Below are 18862 nucleotides of genomic sequence, written 5' to 3'. Positions count from 1 at the left end.
CTTTATCTTGAATTAAAAATTATTTTTTAAATCTCCATACATTTTTGAGCACATTTGATTTGCTGGGTTTTCTTTGTCCGACGCATGGTTTTCGCTCAAAAAATTAAAAATCACTTTACTTAAGGATAAATTCCTTAAAAATCTGATGCGGTATCGTGTATCGACTGAAAGCAAACTAAGAGATCAGATTTGTTGGAAAATAATTGAGGATCTAAAAGGTATTTGTTTGTTGTCAGATGTACTGTTCTCAATTAAAATTACGTCATAACGCAGCACCGCTTAATAATTTTTGAAAACATAAATTTAGTTATCCTGGAATAAATGACGTGTAGCAGAATTTATTTACTGCACCTCTTGGAAATATGGAGTTTGTCGATATGTGATTTCTTTTAAAGATCAAAAGCAGAAAAAACAGCGTACCCACCATAGCAATAAAAAACGAATTCTCTGTATGTACAAACGTCAGTAGCTAATATTGATGTTGGTTTAAAGTAAGGTGTTGGTGTTAAAAACTGTCACAGCGCGTTTTGATTGATTTTGAAGTGTTATTGAAGTTATTTTGGTAGTCCGCTGTTTTTCTGAATATCAGTAAATATGGTAAATTATACGAATGCGGAAATGGCGCAAATGCGTTACGTATATGGCCGTGCCGATGGTAATGCAACAGAAGCCAGGCGCATTTATCAGGAAAGTTATCCTAATCGTGCCTTACCAGATAGCCGAACCTTTTCAAATATTCATCATCGACTTGGGGAAACTGGTAGTTTCAAGAAAGGGACTCCGGAAGGTAGACCTCGTGTAGTAAGAACTCCTGAAATTGAGGAAGCGGTGCTGCAAGAAATTGAGGAACATCCTGAGACGAGTACGAGGAAGATCGCTAGAACTCTGGATATTTGTCATCAAATTGTTTGGCGTATTTTGGTTGATTTTTTGTTATACCCATACCATATTTCAAGAGTGCAGGCATTACTTCCCAGAGATTTTCCACAGCGTGTGAACTTCAGTCAGTGGTATCTACAAAGTATTGCACTAAATCCGCAGTTTGAGACACAAATCTTGTTTACAGACGAAGCAAATTTTTCTCGGAATGCCATTCAAAATTTCCATAACAATCATGTGTGGGCTGAAGAAATTCCCAATGCATTAACCGAAACCCATTTCCAACACCAATTTTCGGTTGATGTATGGGCAGGAATTATAGGTGATCATCTAATAGGCCCATTTTTTTTAGCAGGACGCCTTGATGGTCGTTCTTATTTACACTTTCTCGAAGAAGACTTACCTGGGTTATTGGATGATGTGCCACTTGCGTTAAGGAATCGAATATGGTGCATGCACGATGGCGCCCCTGCTCATTTCAGTGTAATTGTCCGAAACCATTTATATACCGTTTATCCTAATCGTTGGATAGGTCGCGGAGGATCTCAGCAATGGCTAGCAAGATCCTCCGATCTCAACAGTTTAGATTTTTTTTTTATGAAGTCACCTTAAAACTCTTGTGTATAAAACTCCCGGTAATACTTTAGAAGATTTAAGAGAGCGAATAGTTGCCTCGTGTGAAACTATACGAAATACGCCGGGAATATTTGAACGGGTTCGTAATTCCACGCGTAGAAGCATGCATACTAAGTGCAGGTGGCCACTTCAAACAATTCTTATAATCAGTTTTGGTATTATTACTAATTAACAAATTTGTGCTATTCGTTTAGACTTACTATCACAAAATAAAATAAAACTCGTTTTTGTGAAAAAATAATTTTTTTGCAGATTATGTTTTCAAATATCATTAGGGAATTGGTAATGGGTTATGAAGCAATTTTCAGATTCTCATTCATTTTAGAATTGATCTAATTTCTTAATTTGCTTTCTATCGATTTTTATTTTTTTTAAGTGAAAATCATGCGTCGGACAAAGAAATATCAGAAGATCAAATTTCCTCAAAAATAAATGAGGATTTTAAAAATGATTTTATTTTGAAAAGAAAGCATTGGCGTAGTACTTTTTCCCCAAAAATATTCAATGCGAAACCCACATGCCACTGCCATACCACTGCCATGTACCAAATATGCCAAAGATGTCTTCAAAATTATCTCAGTTATTATTAAAAAACTGATTATTTTTGAAAACTTTGCCACCTTGTATCTCAAAAGTTAAGGCGTTTAGAAGATACGTTTAGGAGATACGTAGGAGGACGTTTTTTCCTTAAAATGGGTCCAAGAATTACCTCCTTAAATATTAGCATGTGTTTAAGGAACACCCTGTATAACGAAAACAGGAGTCATTTGGGCTGAACGTGAGCGTCTGTAAGAAAACATAGGCGTAAATGGGGAAGGCGACACGGCGTGGCAGTTCCCCCCCAAAACCTACGTTGTCACGTATATTTTTTCATTTCAAGAACACCCCGTTTCATAGTAGTCGTTCCACTCTGAATAAAATGTTGCCATCTCCATTGAAAAGCTAAATTCACGACTCTTCAAGAGCACACTAAAAAACTGGACGCACGTTTTTTTGTGTGCGTTTTTCTTTCAGGAAGATTTAAAAAATTCAACAATATTTTACATACTGTTACAATAACCTTCACTTCAAAATTACCCTCTGGCATAAAATAAACTAAAACAATAAAAATTGAAATGATTTTGCCAAAAACCTTGCGTATTGGGGGAAGCACAAAAATTGTAAATCATCTAGTATAGTTCAAAATAAATAACTATCCTTGAACCACAAGTTGTTAGGTATAATGGGAATAAAATTCAAATCTTGTTTTTATAACAACTAATAAAGCTTGAGTTGTATTCAGTTGCGTCTCTCAGTCTTCATTTCCCTTTCGTAGAGGTATTAGAAAAGAAGGAGCTAACAAAACCTGTAAGTGTTTAAAAACCATTCCCAACAACAACTAATTTCTATATGTTAGCAGTAATGTGTTTCAATATAAATGGATATATGAATAACAAATCTGTAGAATAAAGAAGAGATTGAAATAAGTATAATTGTTGAAATGAAAAGCAAATTGATAAAATGAAAAAAGCCCAAATACCGTAAAGTGATAGGAAAGTACCAAATAAAGACATTTTTCCACCTTGCTAATGATACTAATGAGTTTATTCACTAGAATTTGAGAAAAGTGATACTGAATATTAGTCAGTAATCTCTTGGTGAGAGATATTACTAATTGAACATTGATATTATCGCTTGCTAGATCGTCTTGGTCCATGTTTTCCAAGAATATTTTCGTAAAGTACCTAGTCATCACCGTTATTGTTTCTCAGGATCCATATTTTTGCTGACCCTCTTTCGACCAAGTAATATCGATCTATATATTTAGCTTTAGGTTAGGTTAGGTCCAAAGTGGCTAGGTCTATTCGACCCTCCACCGCAACCCGCGAGGGTTTATTGTGGCTCACACCTATTCTCACTCGGCCAAATAAACCCAGCTTCTTAACGAAGCCGATTACTTTATGTAGTGAGTGGTCTTACAGGTCAGATGATAAGAGTACGGCTCTGCCGAACTCTAAAGACCTGATTCGGTCCCCAGCGGGGCAGGCACAAAGTATATGCTCTGTTAATGAGGTAGTCGGATAGACAAGTTGCAAGAATCCCACCTCGATATCCAAAAACCTTCCCATATGAGGGATTTTGCACGTCAGCTACACCTGACGATGCCTTAAATTCAGCCGTGCAGGGATTTTTCGCCTCTGGTTTTGGTGAATCATTACTTGGGCACAAACGTTTGCAAACCTGCTCATGGGTGGTTTGTTTCCCCACCTGAGACAGATTATGCGTACGCTGCTCAAGAATATGGTGCAAGGCGGTTTTATAAGGTACACCGCTCTTGAGGAGACGACTCAGTCGTTTCCTGGCTGCACCACCAAACCTTTTGTTTTAAGGTTCAGTTGTTAGATCAGGAGTTGAGAAGCTCTCACTCCTCAACTGAATTTACAGGGAGATCAGTTGGAGTCATAAAATCGACATCCATTTCCTCTGTAGACTCGCTCCTGAACTAAATTTACAGAGAGGTCCGTTGGAGTCGTAAACTCGACATCCATCTTCTCTGAAGACTCGCTCCGAATTAAATTTACAGGGAGGTCAGTTGGAGTCGTTAACTCGGCATACATTTCCTCTATAGTCTTAGCGTCAAAAAGAATGTTTTAAGTTTACTCTGCCCATATAGGTCCCACGAGTAGCTAGGGAAAGAAGGTCAATCACGGCAGAGCCGCGCATTATCGTGACAAGGCGATGCTACGACGAGAGGGCGCCCGGTATCTCGAAGGTTCCGTAGAGACAGCTGATAGGCTCATTGTCATTCATCCTCTCGGCACGGATACACACACCTTAGGATTAGGCCATCGTTGGGATGCCATTCGGTTAGGGAATAACAGATCCACAAGTGATTCTGTCATTCCCGTATCCAGCGGGTCAACGTGGAAGCAGTCATCAGATGACCGGTTTGCTCAACCCCAAATCCCAAGTCAATGCACTCGCTGAAAACTGCATGTACAGTGGTTCAGGCAGTGAAAGATGAACAAGGACCGCAACCCAATATTTAGCTTTACTCACGACAGCAAATTTGCCTCATCTCCTCAAAAATGATGCATTTCAACATATTTTCTCATCCTATTTTATTTTAATTTCAGCTCATCTTCTCTCATTTGTTTCAGGGATAGATGGCATTTTGCTTGAAGGGGCAATCTTTATGAAATCGTGATAGGCAAAACCCCCATGTCTTTGGTAATCACCCATTTCTTTCTCTATGTTTGCCCACTTCATTGTCTACCTACATTCATTCTACAGTAAATCATTTGTTTTCTCTCTATTTTCTTTCTCTCTTGTTTCAAAGATATATCTCATTATTTTAAACGTACTTTTCAACCTTCTTCACTTCTACCAAAGACCATTTTATATTTCCTGCCTCAAAATTGCTAGCGCTCAGCCTATTCCCAAAAAGGGCAAATAATCTTTCAAATAACTAAAGACCAATCGCTTTACTATCAGTGATATCAAAAATCATGGAGAAAGCCATAAACCACCATACTCTGAAATATTTGGAAGGCTTTACCATCCTGAGCGATCATCAATATGGATATCGGAAACAGAGATCAACAAGCGACCTTCTACCGTATATCACCCATATTTGGAATAACGGAATCGAAAAACATAGAGAGTTAAGAACTGTTGCGCTTGATATTTCTAAGGCCTTTGACCTTGTGTGACATGAGGGTTTACTGGCCAAACTTCTATGTTAGGCTTGTATACTTTTTCGATAAGTTTGTTGAGGGTTGAAATGGGCACCAATATGTCACGGCACAATCATGTTGCTGGAATAACAAAGGCTGCTTCTCAAAAGCTTGGAACACTGTTTCAATAAAAAAAAAACTGTGCACACCTCAGCAAATTTTGATGCTTCATAAAGCTCAGATCAGAACTTATTTGGCGTATCGTTCCCTGAGCATACTCGAGTTCCTCGATGTTATTGAACTCTCACCCCACTTCGCCGGCTAATCTGCTGCCAATCTGTAAATGTAACCTCCAGAGATTTGAATTCAAACACTCCATCATAAAACAGCTCTTCCATTCAGAAGCTTCACTTAAAACTCGATTGTTCATCTGTTTTAATTTCTTCTTGAATAGACGAAGATAATGTTTTTGTGTATACTAAATCGTGAAATCACTATTGAAAACCAGTCCATCGAAATACAGTTACGCATTTTTATCCTATTTACCTCTATATTCAAATAAACTCAAATCGTTCAAGCGAAACCGCTTCTTCACAAAGTACAGCAAAGATCAACAGGAATAGTAAATCGGTGTTCCGAACTAATTACATGTAATTTCCACGAATTGAACGGTTAACTCGATTGGAAACGCATTAAGAGATTATTCTAACTGTAATTGAATATTCGCAGACATTTAGTGAATCATAACGAGTTGAAAAATGACGATGAATGGTCTTCTTTCAACCGGATATCTCTTGCTAAGGTTTGGAAACTATATTTATTAATTTTCTGTAAATAATTTTGTTGAATATCGACTTGAACCTGAGTTTCCAGACTCAGAATTTGGTGAATTTTATTTTCAAGGAAATGTATGGCCCATGTAGATTCCCTTGAAAATAACTAGCAAGTACGAAAAATAGTATTAGGTTGATTCAAAGGTGTTGTCCGTTTTTATAAGTCTACTTCACTCAGTTAATACTCATTCAATTCAATGTAAATAGGCGACCTTTGAATCAGGGCACTTTTGCCAACATAACACAAGTCAATTGTTTCCGACAGCACAAAAATTGTGTGCATGGCATTCGGTCAAGTCGACGAAGGCCGTTTTCGCCTGGTCCTGATTTGCGAAGGTTCTATCGGTAAGAAAGTTATCGAAGTGATTGATAAGATGGTATTCGGTTGGCGAGAGGTCTGGGGGAGTATGGTGTGTGAGTCAGAACTTCCACTGTTAATTCGTTTAGATTTTGGACGGGCCTTGTCGTGGAGCAGGATCAGACCTCTATTGTTGACCAGTGCTTGCTGACGCAATTTTTGGTATATTTCTTCTATTTTCTCACAATAGGACTCTGCTATGATGGTTTTGCCCGGTTGCAACCGGGTTACACGTTGTAACACACAACGTGTTACCTCAGGACTAGTACTGGAGTGCCACCAAGATTTAGACAAAGCGTCGGTAGATAATAACATTATCCTGAGGTGGATTAAAGGGCACGACACCGGGCCAAACCCGTGTTACAATGTGTAACACACAACGTGTTACCTCAGGATTAGTACTGGAGGACCACCAAGATTTAGACAAAGCGTCGGTAGATAATAACATTATCCTGAGGTGGATTAAAGGGCACGACACCGGGCCAAACCCGTGTTACAATGTGTAACACACAACGTGTTACCTCAGGACTAGTACTGGAGGACCACCAAAATTTAGACAAAGCGTCGGTAGATAATAACATTATCCTGAGGTGGATTAAAGGGCACGACACCGGGCCAAACCCGTGTTACAATGTGTAACACACAACGTATTACCTCAGGACTAGTACTGGAGGACCACCAAGATTTAGACAAAGCGTCGGTAGATAATAACATTATCCTGAGGTGGATTAAAGGGCACGACACCGGGCCAAACCCGTGTTACAATATGTAACACACAACGTGTTACCTCAGGACTAGTACTGGAGGACCACCAAGATTTAGACAAAGCGTCGGTAGATAATAACATTATCCTGAGGTGGATTAAAGGGCACGACACCGGGTCAAACCCGTGTTACAATGTGTAACACACAACGTGTTACCTCAGGACTAGTACTGGAGGACCACCAAGATTTAGACAAAGCGTCGGTAGATAATAACATTATCCTGAGGTGGATTAAAGGGCACGACACCGGGCCAAACCCGTGTTACAATATGTAACACACAACGTGTTACCTCAGGACTAGTACTGGAGGACCACCAAGATTTAGACAAAGCGTCGGTAGATAATAACATTATCCTGAGGTGGATTAAAGGGCACGACACCGGGCCAAACCCGTGTTACAATGTGTAACACACAACGTGTTACCTCAGGACTAGTGCTGGAGGACCACCAAGATTTAGACAAAGCGTCGGTAGATAATAACATTATCCTGAGGTGGATTAAAGGGCACGACACCGGGCCAAACCCGTGTTACAACGTGTAACACACAACGTGTTACCTCAGGACTAGTACTAGAGTGCCACCAAGATTTACTTCGTAGTAGGCTTTCCTCAACAGAATAGTCTTTAGTTCCTTTTTAAATATTTCCAGGTGTGTATCTTTCAATTCAATAGTTAATTTATTAAACAGCCTCATTCCTAGATAATTGCGACTAGTACTTGCTAATTTATGTTGTGGAATCAGCAGGTTGTCTCTATTTCTTGTATTATAATTATGATTATCACTAAGTGTCTGATAGTTGCTGATATTTTCTTTTATGAATACCAAGTTAGTATATATGACCGATGAAGGTAACGTCAAAATACCTAACTATACAAACCACGGCTTACAACTTTCCAGTCTGTTTAAACCTACAATTGCTCTAATTGCTCTTTTTTGGAGTAAAAAATAGGCTGTAAGTAGATAGAGTGTCCCCAATTCAATAATCCATATTTCATAACATTATGAAATAGTGAATGGTATGTCATGATAGCCACTTCCCTACCTAAATTAATTTTAACTTGTCTTATAGCATAAATGGCCTTAGATAACCTACTCGAAAGAATGTATGTGTGAGTTTTCCACGACAAGTTGCTGTCCAAGTGAATTCCTAAAAACTTTAACGACTGAGCATCATTTCCTTGGTTTAAGAATATCATAGAAGCTGTTTTCGCTTTATTGATTTGTAATTTATTTGCGTTAAACCAATCATTTGCTGACTCAGTTATGTCCTGGATAACGGTGGTTTCCTCTCCTTGTCTTACCCTCGTATAAAATGTTGTGTCGTCGGCATATAAGATAATCTTCATATTAATTGAAGAAAGCAAATCGTTTGTATATATAAGAAACAGCAAGGGTCCAAGAATACTGCCTTATGGTACTCCATATTTTATTGGGGATTGTTTACTGAAATTAGTGTCATGGTACACAGATTGTGTTCGATTTGTCATATAAGATCGCATCAAATCAAGAGATATACCTCTGAGACCCTCTCCTATGAAATTGGCTAGCTCAAAAACTGCCCCGGCAGTACTTTTCCGCTTTCTAAATCCAAACTGCGAACTCGTGAATAAGTTATTTTGTTCTAAAAATGAGGCTATTCGCATTGCAATTTTTTCAGCAATTTTACCCAAAATGGGGACCAATGCAATTGGTCTGTGTTTTGATATCGATGTTGTATCTCCTGATTTGAATATTGGTATCACTTTTGCGATTTTCAGTTTATCCGGAAATATTCCAGTTGTTAATATATTATTTATTATCTGAGTTATTGGTTTTAGTAATGCATCTAGGTTTTTTTATACATACACACTGAGTGGTTGTAGATGTCAGTTGACTTGGAATTCTTGATTTATTTTATTATATCAGTTATTTCTTCTTCTGTTGGAGGATAGATGAAAAGTGAATTTCCATTTGAGGTAGTAGGGGATTTACCCAGATGTGTCGAGAAATGAGCTTTCGAAGGTGGAATTTCATTGATCATTTCATTTACGATATTCACAAAGTAATTGTTAAATTCTTCGGCAGATATTGTCGTAGTTTTTTTTTTTAGGTTTCCTTCCTGTATTGGTGTTGATGTGCTCCCAGATAGCTTTTGGTCTATTAGACGACTCGCGAATATTATTCTGCGCCACTTGAGTAGTTGTTCATACTCGTATTTCTTTAATTTGAATTGTTCTTTTGATTCTTCATTATTTGGTAATTTTAACTCTATTAAATGGTTCAAGTTGGTAATTTCTGTCTTGGCTTTTATAATGCTAGTATCGACTGTAGCTTCTTTATTTCTCCGGTAATTATCACCCTTCACCTTGATTAACGGAAAGCTCATTTCGTGGTAATATTGAAAAATATTCAGAAATGTTTCAGTGCACTCATTAGAATCTGTTATTTCATCTGAAGCAACCCAATTTTCTGCAGAAAGGAAATTTTTAAATGATTGCTTATTTTCATTGTTGTTGTTGAAAACTAATTTACTAGTGATACTCGCCCTTTCCAAAATATTTGTGAATTCAACCGATTGTGCTTTGTGATCGGATAGGTGCAATTCTGTAACTTCTGCTTTATCGACAACGAAATTTTTAGATATATTATCAATACAGGAGTGACCTCTTGTCGGTTCTATGTATAATATTCCTTTCCAACCCAAAAGCTGAAGAAATATCAGCAACCTCACGACAAATAGTCGATTTCCCATTGAAATTAATGTTGAAATCGCCCCAACTATTATTCGATACTTAGAAAAATTTTCCTCAATTTAGTGAAAACTATCATGTAGATGATCTTTGAAAATTGTTAATTTGTTAAATAAATATAGTTTAAAAAGACTAAAAACCACGCTTTTATAGCATACGAAACTAAAAAATGAAAAAATTAATATAGTTTAAAGAACTAAAAAATACAATTTTAAAGAAAATCGAACTGAAAAGTTAAAAATATTTTTTTAAGTAAGGTTTAAACAATAACGAACGAAAAATACTAGCATTATTATGAAAAAAGCGTGGGCGCATTGTGCCATATTTTTTGTATATCAAGCGCTCGTCGCTTTTTTCACTATAATAGTAGTATTTTTTGGGAAAGAAAGTTTTTGACTTTCTACTACTCCATCTGATACAAAAAAATGGATGAGAGAATCTTCCAAAGAAAGGAAGGATTAATCAATTTGAAAATAAGTAACTCTATACATGGATATGTAGATCATGCAAAGAAGTAACTTTCAGACACAAACTGAAAGAAAGTCCTCCTAAAACAGCTACTTTCATATAAACATTGAATTACACGAAAGAAAAAATTCTTTCGAAACAAATACTTCTATATGAACACTGAATTATACAGAAGATACTTTTCTCTATTCAGTTTGTATATCGAACATTTGTGGAGGAATAAGAATCAGATATCATTCACATGAGTTCTACTTTGAATGAATGGTAATAAATTGTACTCACATGGAACACTGTCACCCTAACTGGTATACACGTGTTTCGCCTTTCAAATCAAATAGTAGTATATTTCGTTCGTTATTGTTTTAAGTTTATAAAAAAAATATTTTTAACTTTTTAGTTCGATGTTCTTTAAAAGCGTATTTTTTAGTTTTTTTGAACTATATTTATTTTTTATCATCGATTTAAAATCCTGATACTGAAAGTCTCTCCATTTTTATTATAGATTATCACTATAAACCGCAATAGGGATTTCTCTTACAGTAGCTTTATCATGCAGGAATCATCAATCTTGTATAATCCGTTCCTGCTCAAGAAAGCTATCGTGTAGCAAAACACGTGTCTCGGGAATATAAACCTATTATAGTGAAATTCCTTCAGTGAACTGTATCAGTAAGTTTCAATCGTTCAAGCCAGTCTCAACTCACCTACACTGCAAGTTAGTGGACTGACACGTATCAGAAAACAATTACTCCCCTGGCTTATACCACGTCAGTCCATTAACCTACAGTGTAGATGAGTTATGACTGGCCTGAAAAATTTTTTTAGATAATTTGATTTACAGACTATATGTGCAGTTAGTTTTGATAAGAATTTCTTCAAGTATCAGCCATGTCAGTTCGATTCTCAAAGCTACCCCAACCCGGTGACGTCAATTCATATCTATCACTACTAAATGTTAACGATTACCACTTGTTTTCATTATTTCAAAGCGACGGAAACACGACAGAAGAAGCGATCGCAGAGCAGTGCATGTCTTTGCTGAACCCACTTATTTTTTGCAGGTTTTTCTTCCGTAATTCCCGGATTCCCTCGTTACTCCGTGATAGGGGACAGACGACACGGAGTTTACAACCTGAGGGTGAGCAATGCATCCCTCGAGGACGACGCCGAGTATCAGTGCCAGGTGGGACCGGCAAGACTGCAGAAGGCCATCAGGGCCAACGCAAGACTCAACGTTATCTGTAAGTCAATTTTTGTTATTGATTTTTGGTGGTATTACGCGTATTGCGTTTTTGTGAGAGAACGGGGGTTTTGGGGTGTTGGGGAGGGGTGTCCGGAACTCTATCACCGCGGACCGCGCGTCCCGCACGCGCGGGACAATAAAAGTTATTTCAACCGATATATCATTAATAAGAAAAATAATCACATACCTTTTAAACACTTGAATAAACGAAAATCAATGTAAAAAATTTTTTCCTGTGATTATTATTTTTTTTGTGGTTCAAAGGCATCGACGACGAGGTCATTGGCCTTCTACTATTAGTTTGTTTATCATTTGCTTTCTTGTTCAAATTTTTGAGTATAGCCCAATAGCTTTCATGAATTTTATTCAGACTTTCATTATGATCTTTCAAACATTCCTTCATAGAAATTGGTGTTTCAAATCGTTGTCTAGCTTCATCATATTGGAAACAATTTAGCAAGATATTTTTCACTGTTAGCCTCTGCCTACATTGTTGGCATTTTGGTTGTTGTTCTCCTGAGAGCATGAATATGTTAGTTGAGTTGGTATGACCTATTCTCAAGCGTGTAATCACAGTTTGTTCTCTTCGTGTCTTTGGAATAGAATGCCTCCAGGGTGTGACTTTTGGCTTCACCTCTTTCAATTTTGCATGTTTCCTCCCATTCAGTTTGCCATAAATCCATAATCTGCTGTTTAAAATAATGTTTTACGTCTTCTGGTCGAATAGGAATATTATTAAAAAATAATTTTATTAGATATTCTTTAGTTAAATAACTAATTTTTACAAGTTTTAAATTTACATAAAAATCCTGATAATTTTTAACTTGAAACTTCAAAATCGCTCCACTTCTTGGAGCTTTTCTTGTAAGCCTTGAAAAATGATTCCCGTGGAAAAAATAACAAAATATATTGTTTATAAGATATTTAAATTTTTTTGGGGGGAATTTTTATCAGTGATGAATATTATGATTTTTAAAAACAAAACCGTTACTTAAAAAAATTATTGCTTGAAAACGCATATCAAGAAACTATTTTTTTCTAAAAATCATAATTTCTATTTCTTTGATTTTCTGAAAAAAAACTTTGTTTCATACATATTTTCTTTATTTATTCAATAAACGATTTGTTTTAAACAAATCAATTCTTACGCTATTTTTTCAAATACTACCAAAAAAACAGAAACATCCATGTGTCTCTTTTTGTGTAAACAAATTTTTCTTTATTTTTCACAAATTTTTAATATTTCCCTGTTTTCAGACAAAAAGTGACACATGGTTGTTTTTGTTTTTTGGTAGTAATAAAAAAATATATCCTAAAAATCAATTTGTCTGAAAAAAGTGCGTTTTTAAGCAAAAAAAGGATCTTCTGACCCAGACTAATAAGTATATTTTTGAGGAAAATATAAAGGCAGACTTATAAAAAGAACAACAATCTTCAGAATTTTATTATAATTGGAACTCAACATTAGCAATTGAATCAGAACACAGAAGTTGGTGAAATTCCATAAAATTATTAATCGTTGTGAATATTTTTCCACTGGCTTGATAATACGTTTTGCCTTTTGTAATCATAGTATATTTATTTATTCATGAAGTACTGCTACAACACTCGGTATTCTGTTGTTTAGAATCCCACAAAAGTATTTTACTAACATGCCTTTTTAATGTGGTTATATATGCCCCAGAATCCACTACATTATGGCAGAATTTCTGCGGAAACAATGCCCAGCAAATTATTGTGGGTTTGGTGTCTTTAAAAATTTCATTTAATTTTTCTAAGTTCATGGAGACAAAGTCGTTGTCTGAATGCCTTACCATTCAAAAGTGAAGTAGCATTACCAATCATGAACACTTGATTGAAGTAATTGAAGTAAGTATGGACATCTGGGAAAACCTAAACATCCATAAATTCAAAAGTCATAATTCACTTATCGAGGAACAAACACAAATCAATACGTAACAAGACCTAATATTCAATATACGACACAATACAATACACATTCCTAGAAAACATGAACCTAGAGAAACACCAACACAAAGGATATTACATGATATAACCCAAGTACAGGCAAGATACATCCGGATGAAAGGAGAGGACAAATACCTGCACTAAGGGGTTCAAACCCTATAAAAAAACAAACAAGAAGATGAAACGTTCAGTTTGAGTAGATACATGGAGATGATAGCACAGCCTGCTATCGAAAGCGCTCGCATATAATAATTAGAAGTTATTATAGCTTCAAATCCTTTTTGTGAACAAGTGTTAATAATAAAATACTGAAAATAAAGGAAAACAAGTTGCATCAATTAAAACATCCAAGCCAATTACCTGGGACTGTCAAGAATACGCGATGGAATCTCCTATTGGATACTCAAGGTCAACGGCCTACCTGCGGAAGCCAAGAAAGTAAAACTCTAACCTGAAACATTTTCTTCTACAATATGCCTTTTATGATGTCAATGAGTTTTTCAGCGGTACTCTTACATTTCATAACAACTGAATTATACAAATTTTGACCTAATTTTAATGACTTTTAGACTTTTAATGTGCGACTTTATCTCCTTTTCCAAGCTCTTTTGTCTCTTTTATTTTTGTAATTGTTTCATATACAACTTGAAATGACTTATGTTAACAGTTTTGTTTGTATCTTAGCACCAATAAAGAATTTGAATTTTAAATTTTATCTAACAAATTTGCAATAAATCCAACTTGCTGCGAGACGTGCTGAGTACAAAGTGAAAATGCATAGAGTTTACCGAGTACAAACAATAGTCCTGACTCTAGAGGGTTTTTCAACTGTGATTTCACATTTATAATTATTTGAAACAGAATCAATTGTGGACGACATATCTAAAAAATATTAAGGTGAAATCTCTGATCTTTTCGATAGATATATAAATTCGACAACATCGCATCATTTTTAGATAAATTTTGTAACGTGCCATGTTGTATATAACAACAAAAGACGATTCAGTCAATTCCTTAATGTTTTCATGATAATAAATGATGAATACAAAGGCATAATCAATTTCTACACAAATATCAATTATACATAGAAAATGGTCTATCTATATTTAAAAATGACTATGCATAGCAGTTTTTCTAGACCTCGCTAAGGCCTTTGACACAGTATCACACGAAATTCTACTAAATAAATTGAGTCACTACGGTATTCGTGGTCTTCCACAAATTCTTATGTCCAATTACTTAACAAATAGAGTTCAGAGAGTAAGTACGGAGTCAATAGTGAAAATCAGGGTGCCTCAAAAAACAGTGTTGGACCCAATACTGTTTCTTGTATACATGAACAATATAGCAAAAATAGATGATCTTGGACACCTTATTTGTTATGCTGACGACACAGCCTTGATCTGCGCGGGACAGAATTGGGAGGATGCTAAACACACCATCGAAACAAAACACACTATTAAAAATCATCCTGAAAAAAAATGAACGTTTTTCCACCGATAAGCTATATCAGGAAGCAAATATATTAAATGTTGATACACTCACCAATGTTTGAAGAGAATGTACATAAATCAAGAGAAATTCAACTGGAAAAATAATAAAACAAACAAATATAAGTACCACAAACATGAATGTTAATATCCAGCCCTTATAAAAAAACATTAACACAAATAACTTTTTTTTTCGGTCCCAAATTTTTTCAACGCTTTACCAATTGACCTAAATTCAATACAATATTGAAACAAAAAACTATGTTTTGAATTATTCTAAGAAATTTTATGATACACTGAATACAAAATCAACCTAAAAAAAAACATGTTGACATCCTCTTCTCTGTGATGATCACAACCGGAAGTAAAATATTCAATATCAAAAATATAGTTTATTTTGCTTACTCACCTTGTCAAATAATGTACATTTAACTCTAAATTTCTCTGATCGAGCACATGGCAGACAGGCAATTTTGCTTAGAATAATTTGTTGGATCACGAAATTTATTCTAAAGTGCAATACGTCAAGATTCGATACTCTACTCTAAATTCAAAGAAAATAAAAAAAAGACGTCAACATTCTATCAAGTTTTTTTATTTTTCCTGATACATAATCAGTTTATGCAATCTAGCAAATGAAAAGGTAAAAGAAATTTAAGAAATGCATTGGAATTTTAGACGATATCGTAAAATTTCAAATTCTTGCAGAATAACCACAGCAGGAACTTAAACCTAATGTAAGTTTCACATCTCAATAATTTTATTTACCTAAGCCTTCAGCATGCACAGTCCGTACTCAAAATCTTTCAGTGAGGAATTTCCAAAATAAATTTCGAACATTTCCCCGAGGAAAGTACATTTCATATCGAACTTTGATCTCAAAAGTTGCGAATGAAAGGGTTTCTTATTCATACAGATGTGCACTCATGCAAGATGCACCAGTGTATTCCGAGATACTTCCTCTAGGATTTTTCCTCGTTAACGTTACGTGAAAAGAAAGAGACACTGACAGTTGCCAAAGCAAAGTTTCATATAAGAACCTATATTTCCCGCGCCGAGATCAAAGGAAGAAAATTCAAATTATACATGCCCGTACACACTTTGTGAATAAGATAAAATGTAGCACAATTTCTGACAGTATATTTATACGTTTTCCAACAAAATTACTTTTTGAAATGACAAAGGTAAGACAGCCAAGAAAATTTTATCGCGTCAGCAAATACATAAAACGTGGAGTTTAACAAACATAAAAGTTTCAGGTGTAGTCGGAGTTTTGCGCTTCTCAAAAGAGTAGGTTTTTAATTTTGCTGAACGATTTTTCCTTTTTATATATGTCTTTGAAATTGAAATTATTGCACTTTTTGTTATTGGGAGGATGGTGAAATATGGAAAACGGAAAAGTGTTTCCCACTTTTTATGCAACTTTTGCTCAATTTATTTGTGAAGGGACAAATGTTTTCAGAACTTATGTTTCAATAGAAAGTTTGAGAGTTTTATTGTGGTCGCAAACAGTATAACATTAAGTAGTTGGAGAGATAAGTTCGAAAGTAATATTCAATTTGAGTTACTAATATCCCGAATTTGTTACGTCCATAGAATTTTGACATACTTGGCGATAAAAAAAAATCTAATTGAATGAAGCCCTTTATGTATATTGAGTACATCGTGATTCAAGGAAAACGGAGTAAAATCAATTTCTCACATTTCAAAAAAATCTCTCGTACTGGTCCATCTACCAGAAATACTGACGAGCAGCGGAAGTATAACGAGGACTTATTTTCAGGTTAATGAAAATTGTTAACGTGTGATTTTCAAAATTTTTCAAGTACTTCTTCGGTTTTTACCAGAAACTGCCTTATGATTTTTTGGCATTAATCGATGGGTCAATATTGAAGTAACTCAAAACAATAACATCTATTGCTTCGTTTTCCACCATCATACTTTTTCATTTGCCACCATTATGGGCATTCAATAAATGTGCTGTAATATTAGTGTACCTACCATTTTTATAATATAGTTCAATTATCTGTACCCATGTGAAGTTGAATGAGCTATTGAAAACAAAATATTATGCCAAAATATCCATATCCATATCCAGTTGCAAATTGAAAAACAAATAATAATAATAATAATAATGAATATTCTCATGCAACACATAAATGTAACTATGAGAATATAAAAACTATAAAGCATAAAAATATAAAAGTGAATGGATAGAAAATAACAGTAAGAATCAACTTCGCTCGAGCTATTCGCGGGCAGATGGCGCTATACGTAACCTCCTTGATAGGTTGTTCAAAAGAAAATCAAAATGAAAAACATATTTTAAGAATTATACGTGTTAGCGAAATTATGTACTACAGATGATATATTTAAATATTTTCAATTACCCGTGATTCAGTAAAGAAAAAAGTTTCTAACGAAACGGAAGATACATTTTAAAATCAAATTCGATTATTTGAAAGCAAACCAGAATATGGATTTCAACAATGAAAACTTTATCGTAAATTGTACACCTGAAAAATTCAGTTACTTAAATACTTCAAAAAATCGAAAAATTTGAATTAAGGTGCTTGACATGCATATCAAATCAAAAGATTCATTTGAAAAATAAAATTATTCACTGAAAAAATATTTTTAGTCTATTAATATTTTGAATTGAAATCAAAACATCAAGACTGATTTTTTTTTTAATTTTCTCTTAACTTCGAAACAAATTTTACAACTGTCCGCCCTCTATTGGAGACTTACTGCATCTCATTATTACTATAGAATTTAAGACCTCAAACCAATGCCCAAACTTTATTATGTTGTTTGAGAGGAATTTTACGCCTTCTTCGTACTCCGTCTGTTAAAGATTTATAATACTAGTGACTAGAACTAAAGAGTGAAAAATAAATTTAGTTTAGAAAAACTTAAAAACACGCTTTTGAAAAACATCGAACTAAAAAGTCAAAAATATTTTTTTACACGCTTTGTATTAGCTTCACCTGTATGTATTATCGTCATTAATGCTTGATCTATTCGCGGGCAGATGGCGCTGTACGTAACCTCATTGATATTTCTTTATCTATTCGCGTGGCCGATGGCGCTGTACGTAACTATAATGATAATAAAAATAATAATAATAATCCGCTTTATTCATCAACATAATAATATACAAAAACAAAAATAATGATGAAAGGCGAAGTTCAGCTTAAGCTGTTTTTCGACTTAACCTAGCAATTATTGTTTGAGATATTCGCGGGCAGATGGCGCAATACGTAACCTCCTTGATAGGTTGTTCAAAAGAAAATCAAAATAAATAAATATAGTTCAAAAAAACTAAAAATCACGCTTTTAAAGGACATTGAACTAAAAAGTTGAAAATAAATGTAGTTTAAAAAAACTAAAAAACACGCTTTTAAAGAACATCGAACTATAAAGTTAAAAATATTTTTTTAAATAAGCATAAAACAATAAAGATCCAAAAATACTAGTATTATTGTGAAAAAAGCGTGGCCGCTAGATGTACACAAAATATGGCAGAAAAGCGCCCACGCTTTTAAATTTTTAGTTCGATGTTCTTTAAAAGCGTGTTTTTCAGTTTTTTCAAACTATATTTATTTCATACCTGGGTTTTGCAAAACTATCACCCCGATCTGTTGATTTTTTTGCGGAAGATATATTTTGAGCATATCTTAAAATTCCTGCAACAACAAATCTAATGGACCGAAACGAAAATAGAACTTTCTGACTATGACTGCGGATATCAAAAACCGTTCTGGTGCACTCTCCCCCAATCTTTGTGTTTTGACGAAATCACGAATCTGATCAGGGCTCTATACACGCTGACGCAA

General features: G+C 34.9%; 1 protein-coding gene across 3 annotated transcripts in view; it reads left to right on the top strand.

The window, feature by feature from the left end:
* Positions 1 to 18862, top strand: part of sns (sticks and stones) — a 148746-nt gene that overhangs the window by 37836 nt on the left and 92048 nt on the right. For all 3 annotated transcript variants that reach the window (XM_023157719.2, XM_074182504.1, XM_074182503.1), the window contains exon 3: positions 11384 to 11563. In XM_023157719.2, coding sequence (XP_023013487.2) covers positions 11384 to 11563 — 180 coding nt within the window. The remainder of the gene's footprint in view (positions 1 to 11383; positions 11564 to 18862) is intronic.

Source organism: Leptinotarsa decemlineata, unplaced genomic scaffold (genome assembly GCF_025532065.1).
Source record: "Leptinotarsa decemlineata unplaced genomic scaffold, Ldec_3_MD MMD2_tig00026328_RagTag_RagTag, whole genome shotgun sequence".
In the NCBI taxonomy this organism is placed as follows: Eukaryota; Metazoa; Arthropoda; class Insecta; order Coleoptera; family Chrysomelidae; genus Leptinotarsa; species Leptinotarsa decemlineata.
The sequence above is the reverse complement of the archived record's forward strand: the minus strand, read 5'-3'. Positions and strand labels throughout refer to the sequence as shown.